We start from the raw sequence: 17,165 nt of genomic DNA, 5'->3' as shown, positions 1-17,165 counted from the left end.
GAACAAGCTGTGTTCCAACATGCACACTTTGCTCTTCTTTCTTCCCTTCCTTCCTTCCTCATTTCTATTTTCTCCCCTTCTCTCTCCCCTCCCTCCTTTTTTCCTTCCTCAAATCTCCCCCTTTCATGTCTTCCCTTAGATTCTAGATGATGTCTGTTTCTGCTTATGGCCAGCATGTGTGCGTATGCTTTTTGTCTCTCTTTTTTTTAAAAAAAATCCCTAATTATTTTACTGGAAGAAAGAAATGCTAACAATGAAAAGCAATTATTCCCCACCTCTGCCTTCACTGTTGACTGTGCTTTACTTGTTTTATTCTGCTCTGGGTTTTGTTACACTTAAATTGGTTTTATTAGCTCTTGCATTGTTTTATTTGGAGTTGATTGGAGGCCTTTCTTGAGCCAAAAAGTGGCATAGAAATGAATTTATGAAGGAGGAAATATACTGCTTCTGCAGTGAGCAAAATAAATAAAAAAAAGACCAGCATTCCCACTAAATGAAAATGCAAAAAAGGTGGGAATAACTAATAACAACTCACATGTTCACCAAAAGCTCCCATAGACCTTGCCTAGAATTAATGAAGCTTGAATTATTATCAAATTGGACTCAGGAAAAGAGACATGAATCATGTTCCCAAATGAGCTTCCTGAAACCAGTTCCTTGCTTCAATATTAAAAAGCAAAAGCCAGACACATGTGCTCTGTAGAACTGCAAAATATGCTTTTCATCTCCATCGCTGGCTGATGAAGTCTGATTTGTGTGAATAGGGCTTGGTCCACTTTCTTTCCTGAGCTCTGCTGCATATTGTGTTAGCCTCTTCAACAATAGGAGTTTCTTAGTATGACCACCATTCCCCAGAGAAGGCTCAGTGACACTTTGCCACCCTCTGGCATATGCCCAGGTATCAGCTGAGTGAACTCAGTCTGGCCACAGTTGATAGCTTTGCAGTTCACTTAGCTTGCTGTCAGGACACAATAAAGTGAGCTCAAAAGTATAGCCCTCATGGCATGCTAATAATTAATAAGCTGAGGAAGTGTCGGGGCTATTAAGTAAGTCCTTTACTCACATGGGCAGGTTGAATAAAATTTCAGTCAAGGCCATGTGAATGGACCCTGACACTACTTACTTACAGCACGGGTTTTCAGTTTCTGCCTTCAGGGAACATTCACTGCATCAGTTTGTCTGCCATGACACCCTTGTTACAGAATATGCACTCCATTTGAACAGAGCACTGGTTAGGCCTATGAGGCCTCAATATCTTATACTGTATGTGAATTGAGGGTGCTTGAGAACATTTTGCTTCGAGTAGACCTGTTGCAATTAATGGCTCTAATGTCAGGTTCATTAATTTCTGTGAATCTGCTCTGAGTAAATTTTAGTTGTATACCACCCTTAAGGTTTCCTGGAACAGAGAGGAGCTCAGATTAATAACAAGAGGAACAATATTTCACATTGATTAGCCCAGCAAACCAGGTGATATCGTGTGGTTTTTTTATTATTAGGTCTTGAATTTGAATATTTATTCTTCTCATGTATTTTCCCACTTCACAGAACTATTTGCGAGTTGCATTCCAGGAAGTAAACAGTGGCTGTACAGGGAAAACCTTGCTCGTGAGACCCTATATTACCACAGAAGATGTGTGTCGGCTTTGTGCTGAGAAGTTTAAAGTGGACATTCCTGATGAGTATAGCCTTTTTCTTTTCATTGACGACACCTGGCAACAGCTGACAGAAGATACCTATCCTCAAAAAATCAAAGCTGAACTGCACAGCCGGCCACAGCCCCAGGTCTTCCATTTTGTTTATAAGCGCATCAACAGTGACAATTATGGTGCCATTTTTCAAAACGACAACAGCGACCACACATCATAAAGCTCATGTGTTTTATGGTTGGGTTTTAAGTTGCTGAAAGCACCCTTTGCTTGCTGACTTGAGTTCATTAGACACTGTCTGCAGGGCTCTAAACCAAATGTCTGATAAGAACATGAACAACAATCCCTGTCACTGACTAAATGTAATATGTACTGTATACAGGGCCATTGTACAGGTGTAGAACAGAAGTGCTACAGCGTATGGAGAGGGGGGCTGAACTTCATGGATCACTGATCTTCTCAAATATACTGCAGTCTGTATTGCATTTTACTCTCATCTTTAGTTCAAGCCCTAGTTTGCATTAACTTCACTGATGGCCAGACTATCTATAAGCTAGCTGGTGGGCTATCCATTTCACCAGTGTACATATATATGCAAAACTGTCCGGTGCAGGGCATCAGTAAACTCTCTTATATGGATGGTAGCAGCCTTCTCTAAAATAGTTATTTAATTATTATTATTTTACTGAAGGCAGCTTGTTTTTTATATGTATCACAGAATTTTTATAACAGTTGCAGGTAAACTGTCATGGTTGGTCCTTAAAATATTTTTTAAAACTATAAAATGTTCTATAATTCTGCATGTGATTTTTAACATTTAATATTCAAAATAAATCTCTTGCTGGTTTTAGAGTATTACATTGAACACTCCTGTGAGATTTAGATTGTTTATTGCCTTTTCTTCCCTGATTTAAGTGTTTTTAAATCTATCAAACTCATTCTAAGGTTGATAAAATTCTGTAAGTAATTTGTATTTTTGACATTGGCTACCCAAAGCCTTTTACAAACCTGATGTATCACTTACTGAGTTATTATTTATATACTGCAATCTTGAATGGACAGATAAATTGGACAGAAGTATTTGAAAGAAGTGAATATAGAGACCAGGAAAGTGAGAAAACATAGTGTGGCTGCTTTAGAAATGAGATGTTTTAGGGCATGTGTTTCAAATAACACAGTTTAGTTACTCCATTGTTGTACACAAAGTTAGCCAAAGAAAGATAGCTGAGAGCTCCGTCACTCCTCTTCGTGGAAGAGTGACTGGACATTGTTGAAGGTAGATGTGACAGTCACTCAAAATGGGGGGGGGGGAGAGAGAGATTGTGAGGTTACCTCTAGTCTGCTGGTTCAGGCTTCTTGCAGAACGTAAGTGAAGGAAGTTGTGGGGGGGGGGGTTCCAAAGTTTGAAATATTGTACATATACAAATATTGATTTGACATCTGTTATATTAGAAACAGCAAGGAACTGAATTCACAGGTTAAACAGATTTATGCAGACTGAAACAAGCAACGTCACATGCATTTTACTGTGGCTGAAAATGTAAATGTTTTCCATAGGCATACAAATTGTAAGTTTCTTTCCAGATCAGAGAGCTAAACTGGGTTGTAATTTTGAATAAAGTCTACCTAAAAGGTAATCGCTCTCTCCAAATATTCTGTGCGACCCCAGAGGAAGCAGCAGATGAGAGATATTTCATGGGGTGGATTTTGCTGTACCCTGTACATCATGACTGAACAATTAAATTATCCAGTAGATACAAAAATAAATCTGGACAATGTTGTAATAGTTTAATATTGTAACAGAAATATTAAGACCTACACTGGGCACCAACCAATCCAAGTCATTGTATAAGATGTGGTTGAAAATCTTGGATCATAAGTCCCTTACTGATCTTATCAAAAGCCAATAATCTTGACCATCTAGGATGGCTTCCAAACCATGTGAATGCACTCCAGTGCTGAGTTATTAATTGCTGTACCTTAATGCTCTGGAGTTACCAAAAGAATATTGGTGTCTGGCTCTGCAAGTGCATTTTGTATGTAAATATGTATATGCATGTTAATTTGCCACATACCTGCCACCTTGACATGTGTCTATGTTGTATTTCATTTTGTAAATGATAAAACAGTAGTTTTGCACATAATACATTGTAATACTTTACTATAATGAACATGTTTGAGTATACAGTATGTGAATAGTCTGTATTTAAGTACTCATCCGTTTCTTGCACTTGTAAGACATAGCCATTTTCTAGTCTCCTGAAACTATTCTTTAGTCTAGCTCATGTGGTTTGCTGTACATTGGAGTCTTAGAGCTGGTTTTATATATATGTACCCATTAGGGAATCAAGACTAATTGTAGTCTCAAAGTGAATCAGGAAATATAAGATCCATCTTGATTCTAAGATTTTGAATGTTTAATAGCTAGTTTTGAGCTCTGGCTCTTGTTCCCCCTGCACTAATTGCCACTAGTAAACTTGTGCCAACAATGGTCACTGTAGGGATCAGCAGAGCTCACACTGGCCAAAAGCACTCTGATCTCTGGAGGATATCTGGAACATCCTAAGGACACAGTGACAGCTCTGCCAGACTGAAAATCACTTGTGTCATTTGATCTTCTTCCATTTTATGCATATATCAGTGGTGTGCGGTCAGTGGACTAGGGGGGACTAGGCTAGTCCCCTAAATTTCCTAAAGCCTGGGAAGCTTCTGCTCAGCTTAGGGAGGCGCTATGCTCCGACAGGTCCAAAAGCCCTTCCACCATCTTCCCAAAGCCCACAAATCTTTGTGTAGGAGGCAGGAGAGCACCAGCATTCTATCAGGGGCCTGGTGCCTCCTTCCCAAACCCTGGGAAGCTTCTGCCTGACTTAAGGAGGGAGGTGCAATGCTCAAACACGCGACATTAGGACATCACAATGTTGTGCCCTTTCCCAATCGCCCTTGCAAGCTGGCGCCTCTGGCCCTAACTGTACCCCTGTGAAAAAATCACCGTACATCACTGGAATAAATGCTTGATTTTCCTGAAATTGGCACCATGGGAAGACTGAGAAAAGTGCAGGAGACTCACAAGTGGATACTATATGTGGAAAAGTCCATGTTTCTGAAATGGTGAACTGTAACTGAGGAGTTGGATGGAAGAAAACACACACTCAGGATTCTTTTAAGGTGGGTGCTTTGCACTCTGTTTTCCCTTCCAGAAACATTTTGACCTTGAATCAGTATCTATTTATAACAATCACATGTGCTTTGCTATGCTCCTATAAAGGTAAAGGGACCCCTGACCATTAGTTCCAGTCGTTTCCGACTCTGGGGTTGCGGCGCTCATCTCACTTTACAGGCCGAGGGAGCCAGCGTACAGCTTCCGGGTCATATGGCCCGCATGACAAAGCCACTTCTGGTGAACCAGAGCCGTTTACCTTCCCGCCAGAGCGGTACCTATTTATCTACTTGCACTTTTTGACATGCTTTTGGACTGCTTGGTGGGCAGGAGCTGGGACCGAGCAATAGGAGCTCACCCCATCCTGGGGATTCGAACTGCCGACCTTCTGATCAGCAAGCCCTATACACCCTCACAATTTGCTTCTTCTGTACTAAACAAAACTGAAATTTTCACCACATTTCAGAACCAACACCTAATTATTATTCATGTCATTTTACTTAAAAATAAATAAATCAGAAGATTAGGCATACCCTGCTGGTGGTTGCTGTGCTTGAAAGATCATTGCCTCCAAATCATCTCCCATCTTTTCTCTTCTTAATGGACAACACTGATGCAGTGGAGAAAAAGGGGAAATAGCTGAATTAAACTGAAAATCAGTGGACTGCAATGGGCAGAGAAAGAGCTGAAGCAGTCAAAAAGCTCAAGATAATGGGCATCTTTGTTTAATGGTGCACATTTTTTAAAAATGTAATCATTAATTTCCACTCTTCCCTTAGGTGAAAACCTATTTCTTTCAGTGGCTTGAAACAGGTGACAAAGGTACTGTCTACATGATGGTTAAAGCAAGTTCCATCCTTGCAGAAGAAAAATGTGTTGTGAAATATTAAGACACTTGATAACTTTTGGTTGGACAGTGTTCTCAAAGCTACTAACATGAGTTTGGCCAAACTGCGAGAGGCAGTGGAGGATAGGCGTGCCTGGCGTGCTCTGGTCCATGGGGTCACGAAGAGTCGGACACGACTGAACGACTGAACAACAACAACACTGGTAGAAAGGAGTGACAGAGAAGATTTATCAGCTTTAAAAACAAGTCACCTGAATATATTAACAGAAAGTAATACTAAAGCAGGGAATGGTTCCTTAACTATGAGATGTGTGATATGAGATTAATTTGCTGTTAAGTGTATAGGAATGCAGGCTTAGAATAATAAAAATAAGAATAATCCAGCAACAGTAAAATCCAATTTATTACAAATGTGCTCAAAAATCTCCTGCATAAATCAACCAAGTTTAGGAACTACTAGTGTCTGGAGGCTGCACAATGCATCTTTCCATGACTGAAAATGGATTCTGACTCTCATATTGAATCTTAATGTCGAGATTCCCACCCACTGATCTTCCTACATTAAAGTTGGGTCATTAAGCAGTACCTCAGCCTTTTAATAAGCAGGTTTGTAAACTTGAATTACATTTTGTCTTTGAACCAAACAGTTCACTAATGGACTAATTTAAATTCATAATTATATGTTGCAGCTCTATTCTGAAAACATTTCGAAATACCTTTCCAATTTGCTGAGTTAGGAGGCGTTATATGATGTTATCCAACCTTGACCCCTATGGTAACAGTGAATAGGGCTCACCTGCTAGACTTCCGCCAGCAGATTTCTGGTGCCTTTCTAGAGGCAGTGCTGTTACTGCTCTCATCTGTCAGGATACCTGTATTGAGTACTTTTTAAGTGTAGGTGTGATATTTATTTAACCATAAGCTTATAATCCTTGCAATTCCTTTGAATTGGTGAGACATAATGGTATTGTTCATAGGCACTGGGTGCCAGGGCCCTGGGTGCTCCACGTTCCCACAACATTCCCCATGAAGGGGCTTGGCACCCACACATTTTTGCACCGGGGCTGCTCACACCGCAGGAGTGTGCGAATGTCAGGCCCCTGCAGCAAGCGTGGCCAAACTGTTGGGCCTGGTGGTGGTGTTTTTGGTATTAGTATTATTTAAATTTATTGCCTGCCCTTCATGCTAAAGTCTCAGGGCAAGTTGCAACAATTTAAGATACAGTTAAAAAACGAGAATTAAAAATACAGTCACTAAAACCAGGGTGGGTCCTGAAAATAAACATCTCCACTGTCAAAGGCCAGGGTAAAGAGGAATGCCTTATTGGTTAGGGTTATGCTTTTAGAGAAGCTAATCGGTGCCGTGATGGGTACCTGTAGCCAAGAAAACCACACACTTTGGAATTATTTCCACTGATAACGGTGGGATTTCTTACAAGTAAGCATACAGACATGGCTCAGTCGGTAAAACATGAGACTCTTCATCCTTGTGATTCTATAGGAGGGCTGACATACTTCCGTTTTAGAAAAGAAAAGAAAAGATTCCTGCGCAAAAGTCTTGGCGAGATACTAAACCCAACCAGCTGTGGGGATATATTTTAATGTTGCTCATCATAACAGGAGGAGGGCAACAAATATGTTTTAATTTATGCAGGGCAGCAAAAATCCAAAATGCTGTCCCCCTTTCCCCCCTGGCAGAGACTCTTGGCGGCTTACTGAGAAAAGAACATCTAAAAACATAGGAAAGAAACAAACATTAAAAAACATTAATTGCTGTCATAGGGCACAGTATATATGTGAATAAAGGAAACGGGGAGGGCGGGCAGGCGTCACTATGTTGTACCGGTATTACGAGTTCTACACTTGCTCGCTCTTCACTTTTTTTTTTTAAATCTCTGTGGGCAATTCTGACGCAAGAGGGCGTGGCTTCCGCGACTCCGTTTGGACCTTCGCTTCTTTCTCGAATGGTCGCCCTGGCAACTGATGGAACGGAAGTGGTGAAGTCGTCGACCGGCGCAGGCGAGAAGTAGTTCCGGGGTTTCCGCTGCTGCACGGTTTCCCCACCCCGCCTCGCCGGGGGAGAAGATGACTTCGCTGCGGGCTTTCACCTGTAACGACCTCTTCCGATTCAACAATATGTGAGCGAGGAGGCCTGGGGGGGGGGACCAGCGGGGCTTCGCTTGCCTCTGCCTGCTCCGCTTGGGAAGTTGCTTCGGAGGTGGAGCCTTCCTCCTCACCCTTGGGTCCCCAGATGCTGTGGACTCCACCACCCCTGGTCCTGCTAGCTATGGATGATCGGAATTGTAGTCCAGCAAACATCTGGGGGCCCAAGGTTGAGAAAGGCTGGTTGAGAGCACGTGCCGCCCTTCCATCTCTTTACATTTGTGTGCCCAGGGTTGCCATTCGAGGAAAGGGGAAATTGAATTTTGCCTAGGATTGCCAAGTGCCTAGCAGCCACTCTTATCAGTTACTTGTACCTTTAAACATCAAATGGATGAGCAGAAATCAGATGAAGCTTGTTGCAGATAAAGCTAAGGATTATCACCTGCTGATTTATGTAACCCAAGCTATTGTTAAAGGCACAGCTAAAGTGGTTATTTTAAAATTTGGCAATTTAGTTGGCACAAGGAGATAGCTCTCCTCTATTGAATATTTCAGGAACTCTTGGAATTAAAGGGATGCTAGAACTTGGCTCCTGCTCTTCTTTGGTTATACTTTATTCCCTGACCCACTGAGTTGTGTACCCAGGGTAGATCACAAAATTAATAATCGTTCAACAGGCTACTTGAGGTTCCAAAATTGGTGTATGGGATAGAAGAGATTGAAAGGTTTGCCCCATACCCAGTTGTAACTGGCTCAAAGTTTCTCCCTAGTAATACTTTGGGTTTTTAATCAGTTCTTGTTTCCTACAGCAACTTGGATCCCCTCACGGAAACTGTATCCTTTTAAGCCTCAAGACCTCTGAATGCTAATGGCAGTACCTGTGAGCCTCTTCATACATTATACTACAGAAAACATATGTTTGTCCCTGAATATTTTTATCAGGGAGCTGCAGCTATTCCTGGCGTCTTGCAAGTGTACCTACATGACTGAAATGTTTGTTATTGCATTCATTATTTATTCTTCTATGGGCAGTCCATAAAAATGCAATATATGGGGCAGCCTTGATAAGCTTGCAATAATATGGAAGTTAATATGGATGCCAAACAGCTGTGTGTTGTATTTATTATTTAATTATAAAATTTCCATCTCACCCTCCCTAAGGAGCCCAGGGCAGCAAACACCAAAATAATAAAACAATCATTTTTTTTAATAAACAAAACTTATTTAAAACTTAAAAGTCATAACCCCACAGCAAATAATATCTGGATCAAGTATCTCTTGACCATCAAATGCCTGATTAAAAAGGAATACTTTTCAGTTTCTCCTGAGAGTTAATACTATCAGCTTCCTACCCTCAGAAGTAATATTTTGAATGTATCACTTTAACTGTTCAAATTGTTTATACAATGTTTATTTGTAATCCATACAATAATATTGTAAATGTCTGTGATGTTATCCCTATAATACAAATGTGTAGCCTTTGTGAGCTTATGGCAAAATTGAACGAGACACTTTCTGATTCATAGCCCAATGTTCTCCTCCAATATTACATCCAAGCTAAAATCACTTCATGTAAGAGGTTCTGTATTTCCTTTTTTCTATAGAGTGTCTTAAGTCTCAATGATTTAAAAAGTGTCATAGTAATCAATACTTATTTAGAACTGGTACATTTCAAGTGGTCAAACAATATGTACCGGTATCTTAGTAACCCATCCAATAGCCTGCAAGGAAGATCAGTATAATTAGCCCAGGGTATGCAACCTAAGCCCTGTGGGCCAGATACGGCCTAATCACCTCCTCAATCTGTCCCACGGATGGTCTGGGAGTCAGCTTGTTTTTACATGAGTAGAATGTGTCCTTTTATTTAAAATGCATCTCTGGGTAATTTGTGGGGCCTGCCTGGTGTTTTTATATGAGTAGAATGTGTGCTTTTATTTAAAAAGCATCTCATAGAACCCAATAAGGCAGACATGTATGTACACTTTTTTAATGTGATCTCATTGAGATCCCAATATGAAATTTTGCAGGTAGCTCTTAGAAATATTAAATAATCAATACAAATGTTTTGGATTTTTTATCATATTAATTTTTGTAATCATTTTAAGCATTTTATTTTATTGCTATGGCCAGTGGCTGATGCAAATAAAGATTCTACTGATTCTGATTTTACATCCTATGTTTACCTGTGATCTATTGTCAGAAATTTTATTGTTATTATATATTTTTTACTCAGAAACAGACAGTAGTCTTAACAATTATTTTAGTATCTTACTGTGCAAAAGCAGAACTGTTTGGAAAACAGTTACTTCGGGGGTGAACAACTTAGGGTCCCCCAGATGTTACAGAACTACAGCTTCCATATTCCTTTACCTTTGGCCATGCTAACTGGGATGGATGGGAGTTGGAGTTCAGTAATAGATGGAGTGCTACAGATTGTCGCCCCCCCTTTGATTATTGAGGTGATATTTTCTTAACATGCAATACTCCATAGTATGGAATTCCATTTTACTTGCAGTACTTGGCTCACTGGCCTGAGTATTTTATTGTTGCAGAAGCTCCTGGTGGAGAACTGATGGGCTACAGTAAGTAGGTTAACTTTTCTTGTTTCTGTGTGACCAATCTTTGACTAACCATTTAATTATTTGGCAGTAGAACTGCAACATTTACTCATTAACGGCTTTTTATCAACCATGAAGCTGTCCTTGATAAATTGAACAGAACCTTTTGTTAATATTGGTTTTAGTATGAGCATGTAAAAACCACATGGAAAGTAACATCTTAAGGTAGGGGTTGCCAGCCCATCACCTGCAGGCATCCAGATGCCTGTAAGGATGAACCATAGCCCCCAGATTCAGTCTTCATATTTTTAAAAGTAAGTTTCTAGTTTTTATAATCTCCAGTATGAGGTAAAAGGTGCACACATTCTTTTTGTGTGTGTGCGTACCACCCTTACTGACACCTCTCCCACCTTGCATCTTCTCCCCCAAAAACTTGCAAAAGCCCATATGTGAGAGAAATGGTGCTGCGCACTTGGGAGAGGACGAAAAGATGTGCGTGTGTGTGTGTGAGAGAGAAGAAGATTGTATGCATATGTGATCTGTGAGGGAGAGAGGTGTGTGTATAAATCTGTTTATGTGTGGTCAGAGGAAGTAATGGACTTGGGCAGAGAGAGAGAGAGATGTATGTGTGAAGTGTGTATATGAGTGTGTGAGCAATGCATGTGTATCTGGTCAGTGAGTGTGTACATGAATGTGTGTGTGAGAGTGTGGTGGGGCCACCTTGGATATTTTCCCTGGTCCAAGGGGATGCTCTCCGTTATTAGCTAGCAACAGCATCATTGTGTGTATGGGGCAAAAGCCAATATTTTGTGATCTTCACCAGCAGGGTGTATTGACTTCCCTTGGTAAGCCTGAAGTTGTCTGTGTGTGTGTGTGTTTGTTGGAAGCAGCAGTGATGGTTCTCTAACTGTGGTATGTCATGCCTCCCATAGCAGCCATTTTGTGACTAATACTTCCTCAAAATTTGAAATGTGCCCCCTGGTCCAAAAAGGTTGGCAGCTCCTGTCTTAAGGTATTTTCCCTTCTCTCTCACATCCAAAATGAATGCTTCATCGGATGTACATTCGGCTACAGCACATCCATATATGTATATTCAAAACACAAAATGTGCTTCTTGCTTTAGTAATAGTTTTTACCATATGCAAATATATCCCAATTTAATCGATATATTGATTTTATTCAAACAAAACTCATAGTAATCAATTAGGAATTTCTTTAATTGTTTTTCAGCCCTCCCATCAGATGTCATGTAATAAACAACTGACTTTTAAAAGACATCTGAAGGCAGCCCTGTTTAGAGAAGTATCTTTCTCCCTGGACTCCGAAGTCACAGACTTCACTTGGATGTTGTGTATAGTCAAAGAGTTACATACATATTTAGTATTTCCTCATAGTGATAGGAAGGTGGCAAGAAGAGTCTGCTAGGGTACTGACCTGAAAGACTGCTCTCTACCCACTAGAAACTCTGCTTAGAGTTTTAAAGCTCATTCACTTTAAAGCTGGTTTTCAGAGGCATAAGTTAGAAACTCTTTTTTGAAATTGGGGACTTTCTGAACTTTTTGTTCACTGCTTAATTTGGTATGTGTGAGACATTCTGGAATCTGTATAGTCCTGATGTTCAACTTCTAGTCTGAATCCTTTTTAATTGCCTGCATCTGTAGCGAAGCATTTTTTCTGGTTTTATGTCAAACACCATAAATCCAATAGCTATGTTTTTGTGGGATGGCCATGGTCTTGTTCTAGTCCAAACAAACTAACCCATTTTATCCTACTTTTCCTTGTAGTCATGGGGAAAGCTGAAGGTTCAGTAGCCAGAGAAGAGTGGCATGGCCATGTTACTGCACTCTCAGTTGCACCTGAATTTCGGCGGCTAGGTTTGGCTGCTAAGTTGATGGAACTGCTTGAAGAAATATCAGAAAGGTGAGGGATGCCTACTAAGTGTAAGAGCCTTAATTACCGCATGATAAACATATCTTTTCCTCTCTTAGCAATGTATTGATCTGTAGAATTATCGGTGAGAACAGCTGAAGGCCTTATCATAATTATATGGAAAATTATCTTGGGGACTCTAAGAAAACAACTCATTGAGAGCTTTATGAAGTCAGGAGTGCTTCATAAGGAAATTTTGTTTTAGGAGTGTTGGGGTGCTGCTCAGCTGACTAGTGGTTAAGAGTGGTAGTCCTGTAATCTGGTGAACCGGGTTCGCTTCCCCGCTCCTCCGCATGCAGCTGCTGGGTGACCTTGGGCTAGTCACACTTCTCTGAAGTCTCTCAGCCCCACTCACCTCACAGAGTGTTTGTTGTGGGGGAGGAAGGAGAAGGAGAATATTAGCTGCTTTGAGACTCCTGAAGGGGAGTGATAAAGCAGGATACCAAATCCAAACTCTTCTTCTTCTTCAGTGTCAAACAAAAGGCTAATAACGCTTTTATCTGAGTTAGGATAGCCTTGTGCTATCCAGAAATTCGATTCCCAACTCCCTTCAGCCCTTACCATCAGTCATGCTGGCTGAGACTGAAGGGAGTTGGGCATCCAGCAACATCTGGAGGGAACCACATTGTCTGCCTAAGTGGTGGAGGCTGCAATCCTATGTACACTTACTTGGGATAAGCCCTGCTGAACACTGGGATTTCTTCCCACATAATTGGCTGCATGATAATTTCCCGGTACTTCTGTTAGCAAGAAACATGTGCCAGTGAATAGAGTTGTGGTCGTGGGTAAACCCTTTTGTGTAAAAGTGGTTGTGGCCAATTTTTACAAAATGATTGGGAAGGAGGTGCCTTGGAGGGGGGGCAGAATCTTTTTGGCATCACAGAAAAAGCTTTTTTTAAAATCAAATGGATAAATGGGAGAGGAGCCACATTCAGCATTACACAATTACAAATGTTACATCTGCACAAGTGTAGAAGCTTGCTAGAGGAACAGTCTCCCCTCCGCTCTCCCCACGTGCTGTTCTAGGAGGGCTTTCCTGTCCCTCCCTGAACCAACTTGGGGGAGCACAGCGGGAGGAAAGCCTTGGTGCAAGGCTTCCGATGCCAGTGTTTGCGCTTCAAATTCATCTGTTATATAGCAGCCACTATTTCGGCACTAAATAAAAAATAAAAAAATCCTTCCAGTAGCACCTTAGAGACCAACTAAGTTTGTTCTTGGTATGAGCTACTGGAAGGAATTTTTTATTTTGTTTTGACTATGGCAGACCAACACGGCTACCTAGCTGTAACTATATGAGCACTGTTTCCCCTACTTTAAGCTACGTGTTGCATCAAACTGAATTTCCTGCTTCTCTCATCTACCAGTAAGTCCTCCAAATCTGCTCTGGGTTCCCCCAAATCCTCTGGATCAGATTTGCAGAGGGTGGGACTATGAAAGGAGAGGATGGGGATGTTCACAGAATTTGTCCAACATGTACAAAGATTTAGTTTGATATATTCCTAGGTTTTCAAGACTTCATTTTATTTCAGTATTTTAATTGCAATTTAGTAGTGTCCCATCGTGGTACAAAACTGGCTGCATTTGGAAGCAATTATAAGCTATGGTTTGTTATTACAGAAATGAGCCTGGTTGAGATTTGACTCCTGTTTCTTCCTCCAGAGTATCCATTATCAAATAAGTAGAATTTCACATTACTCCTGAATCCAGAACTCCTTGGCTCATCTTAATTATGGTATATTGAAAGAAGCTAGCCTCATAAAGCAAATTCAGACATAACTCTAAACTGATAAATCAGGATAGAGGAATGAAATAAGTACAAGGATGCTGTTTTCCTAAGCTCATTTATTTAAAGGCAAACCATAGTTTGTTACAGCCAAAAGAAGTCATGGAATCAAACTTTGGATCGTGCCAATTCCAAACCATCGTTTTAACATCCAGACAAATAGGCAAAGTGGGAGCTGCTTGTTGGTTTCATTTGCTGTCTGCTCCAAAGTATTCTAACCCGAAGGCTCAGTGGCCTCTGGAGGATGGAGCAGCAGCCTTAACTGATTATCAAGACAAACATCATTCCAAATCAGAAGTACCCCTTATTCTGGTTTGCCAGTTCAGACAAACTAAATGTAAATGTGGTTTGTCATGAGGCATGGCCTATTTGTCAGTTTGCCTGTTTAGTGCAGAAATCTTTCTTTCCATTATTCACTGCTTAGTTCTTATGTTAATTATTATTATTATTATTATTATTATTATTATTATTATTATTTATTTGTACCCCGCCCATCTGGCTGGGTTTCCCCAGCCACTCTGGGCGGATTCCAACAAAGATTAAAAATACATTTAAATGTCACACGTTAAAAACTTCCCTAAACAAGGCTGCCTTCAGATGTCTTCTAAATGTCAGGTAGTTGTTTATTTCTCTGACATCTGATGGGAGGGCGTTCCACAGGGCAGACGCCACTACCAAGAAGGCCCTCTGCCTGGTTCCCTGTAGCTTTGCTTCTCGCAGTGAGGGAACCGCCAGAAGGCCCTTGGCGCTGGACCTCAGTCTCAGGGCAGAGCAATGGGGGTGGAGACACTCCTTCAGGTATACTGGGCCAAGGCCATTTAGGGCTTTAAAGGTCAGCACCAACACTTTGAATTGTGGTTGGAAATGTACCGGGAGCCAATGTAGGTCTTTCAGGACCGGTGTTATATGGTCTCGGCGGCTGCCCCCAGTCACCAGTCTAGTAAACTCCTGTGTAGCCTCTTACAAACTATGCAGTTTTCTGTTAGTTATTTCATCTTACTGTGTCATTTTCTTTTCTTAATGAAGAAAGGGCGGATTTTTTGTGGATCTCTTTGTAAGAGTGTCAAATCAGGTAGCAGTGAACATGTACAAACAACTAGGCTACAGCGTGTACAGAACAGTGCTGGAATACTACTCTGCCAGCAACGGGGAGCCTGACGAAGATGCTTATGGTAAGTGTTGTGCGGAAAGAGACACTTTGGACAGTCCTTGTGATGTAATAAATTCTCATGCAGTTAAAATGAAAATGTGAAACTCATTGACATATTGATTGGGATGAGCAAAGCTTTTTGCCCAAAGTGGGTGGAACAGGAGATGTGACTGTGAGCTGTGTGTGGCAGGGTATATTCCAGGCATGCGGAAGCCTGCTCTCCGCCCTTCAAGGACTCATTCCAGCCAGGCAAAATCACTTGAAGAAGCTGTGAGCCACAGCTCTTGAGGGGCTGTGTCCTAGGCAGAGGAGTTGGAGCTTAGACAGAGAGACCTGAGAGCTGGAGGTTCCCCACTCTTGATCTCGAGTAGAATGATAAGCCAGTGTAAGGGCACAACTGACCAAAGAGAAGTACTCAGCCTTCTCTCACTGAAATAGATGGCTGTATTGCTGTAAGGTTCGCATGAAGGTGCTTCACAAGTAACGGAGCAGGAGCCTAAACAGCCTTTTGCAGTTTTATTGTGCAAACTATTTACAGTGCAGAGCTACAAAAAGCATGTCTGTCTCAGCCGCTGGCAGAATCCGCTAGTGGCCCCTTCCGGCTTCTCCCCCAGCATAATAACTTCGGCACCCCAAGTCTCCTCCTACCCTCCTTGCGTTTCACCCCTCTGCACAAGTGGGGTGCCGGAAATGGCGTGCCTCCCTCCTGACCAGCCGGGCGAGGTGAGCGCAGGGTCTCTGCAACATCCCCAAGCCGTCTCCCTGCCAGATTCCCTGTTTACCACTCCTGGCTGGCTGAGGTGCTGGGGCTCTTTGCAGCATCCCCAAGCCCTCTCCCCCAGGCTCCCTGTTTGTGGTTCCTGGCTAAAAGAGGCCCTGGGGCTCTCAGTGGCATCCCTAAGCCCCCTCCCCGCCAGGCTGGTTCCTTCCCTCCTCCCCAGCTTTCCCCTCTGGAAGAGGTGCTGCTGCTCAATTGGTGTCGGGGCTCTCTGTATGCTAACGGACCCTCTGTTCCCCTCAGCGGGGCAGGTGGCATGTCCCTGACAATGTTGTAAATATGTTGTTAATCATTTTCCACAGATATGAGGAAAGCTCTCTCCAGAGATACAGAGAAGAAATCAATTATACCATTACCCCATCCTGTCAGACCAGAAGACATAGAATAAGCTTAAGCTGTGGATATTTAGCCAACATGTTGAAAATAACATCTTTGAAAGCATTTTGGACCATCTATGGAAAATGGTGTTTAATTATGAATGTACTTGGAAACCTGAGAGCAACAAGGAAAGTGTGTGCAGACTCGAAGGAAAAGCTTCATTTTTAGGCTACTGGGCTGATGCCCCAAAACCCAACACAGTTTTGCAGCTGCACTATTGGTCGCTTAGGGTTTAATGTTTTATACAAAAATAATTAATTCCTTGGCTGTACAGAACTATTTCTAAAAATCTAGTAGATAAAAATTTTAGGAGCCTGGAGCTCATTGGTGTCACTCATTCATGCTTTGAGCATTGGAGCCTTAAAGTATATATTGAAAGAAATAAAATCAACAGATTTCAAATGAATTCCTCTTGTACTTGATTCATTTTGGCAAATACAGGCAAGTCACATATTTCACTTATGCAACCAGTTTTTTATGGGGTGGGAGAAAATAAGTGGAGAACAAAGTAAACTCAACTCTAAATTTATTTATTCCTCCCCCCCCCCCAATGCACAGCTGCAATTGCAGGCTTACTGTGGGAAGGCAGTACGATGGCTCTGGGAAGCAGCCTTCCACCTTGCTGAGGGGGGGAGGGGGGGTTCAATTCCAGGGATTCCTATCTTTATCCATTTATACGTGGACACACACACACCCCGCCCCGAACCAAACCCTTATGTAAGCCGAAAGTTACCTGTATTTAATTTAATCTGTTATTGATGGGCAGTTTGCCCTTTCCCTTTAATGAATTAAAAAGCATCGTGAAAAGTTTTGATAGTATGAATGCTGTTTTGA

The 17,165-nt window shown here is 41.6% G+C and overlaps 2 protein-coding genes across 2 annotated transcripts in view; both read left to right on the top strand.

The window, feature by feature from the left end:
• RIN2 (Ras and Rab interactor 2) overlaps nucleotides 1–3,834 on the top strand; it is a 47,520-nt gene extending 43,686 nt beyond the window's left edge. Inside the window, exon 11 of the mRNA XM_033154130.1 lies at nucleotides 1,549–3,834. Within this exon, the coding sequence (XP_033010021.1) occupies nucleotides 1,549–1,869 (321 nt within the window). The 3' untranslated portion in view covers nucleotides 1,870–3,834. The remainder of the gene's footprint in view (nucleotides 1–1,548) is intronic.
• Nucleotides 3,835–7,680: 3,846 nt separating this feature from the next.
• On the top strand, nucleotides 7,681–16,737 carry NAA20 (N-alpha-acetyltransferase 20, NatB catalytic subunit). The gene is made up of 6 exons (XM_033154128.1): nucleotides 7,681–7,790; nucleotides 8,565–8,589; nucleotides 10,247–10,337; nucleotides 12,098–12,233; nucleotides 15,052–15,197; nucleotides 16,256–16,737. Exons 1-6 carry the CDS (start codon nucleotides 7,738–7,740, stop codon nucleotides 16,339–16,341), a joined length of 537 nt encoding a protein of 178 aa, XP_033010019.1. The 5' UTR covers nucleotides 7,681–7,737; the 3' UTR covers nucleotides 16,342–16,737.
• The last annotated feature ends 428 nt before the right edge of the window (nucleotides 16,738–17,165 follow it).

Source organism: Lacerta agilis, chromosome 7, assembly GCF_009819535.1.
Source record: "Lacerta agilis isolate rLacAgi1 chromosome 7, rLacAgi1.pri, whole genome shotgun sequence".
NCBI classification, from domain to species: Eukaryota; Metazoa; Chordata; class Lepidosauria; order Squamata; family Lacertidae; genus Lacerta; species Lacerta agilis.
This window is presented reverse-complemented; position numbering and strand designations above follow the sequence as displayed.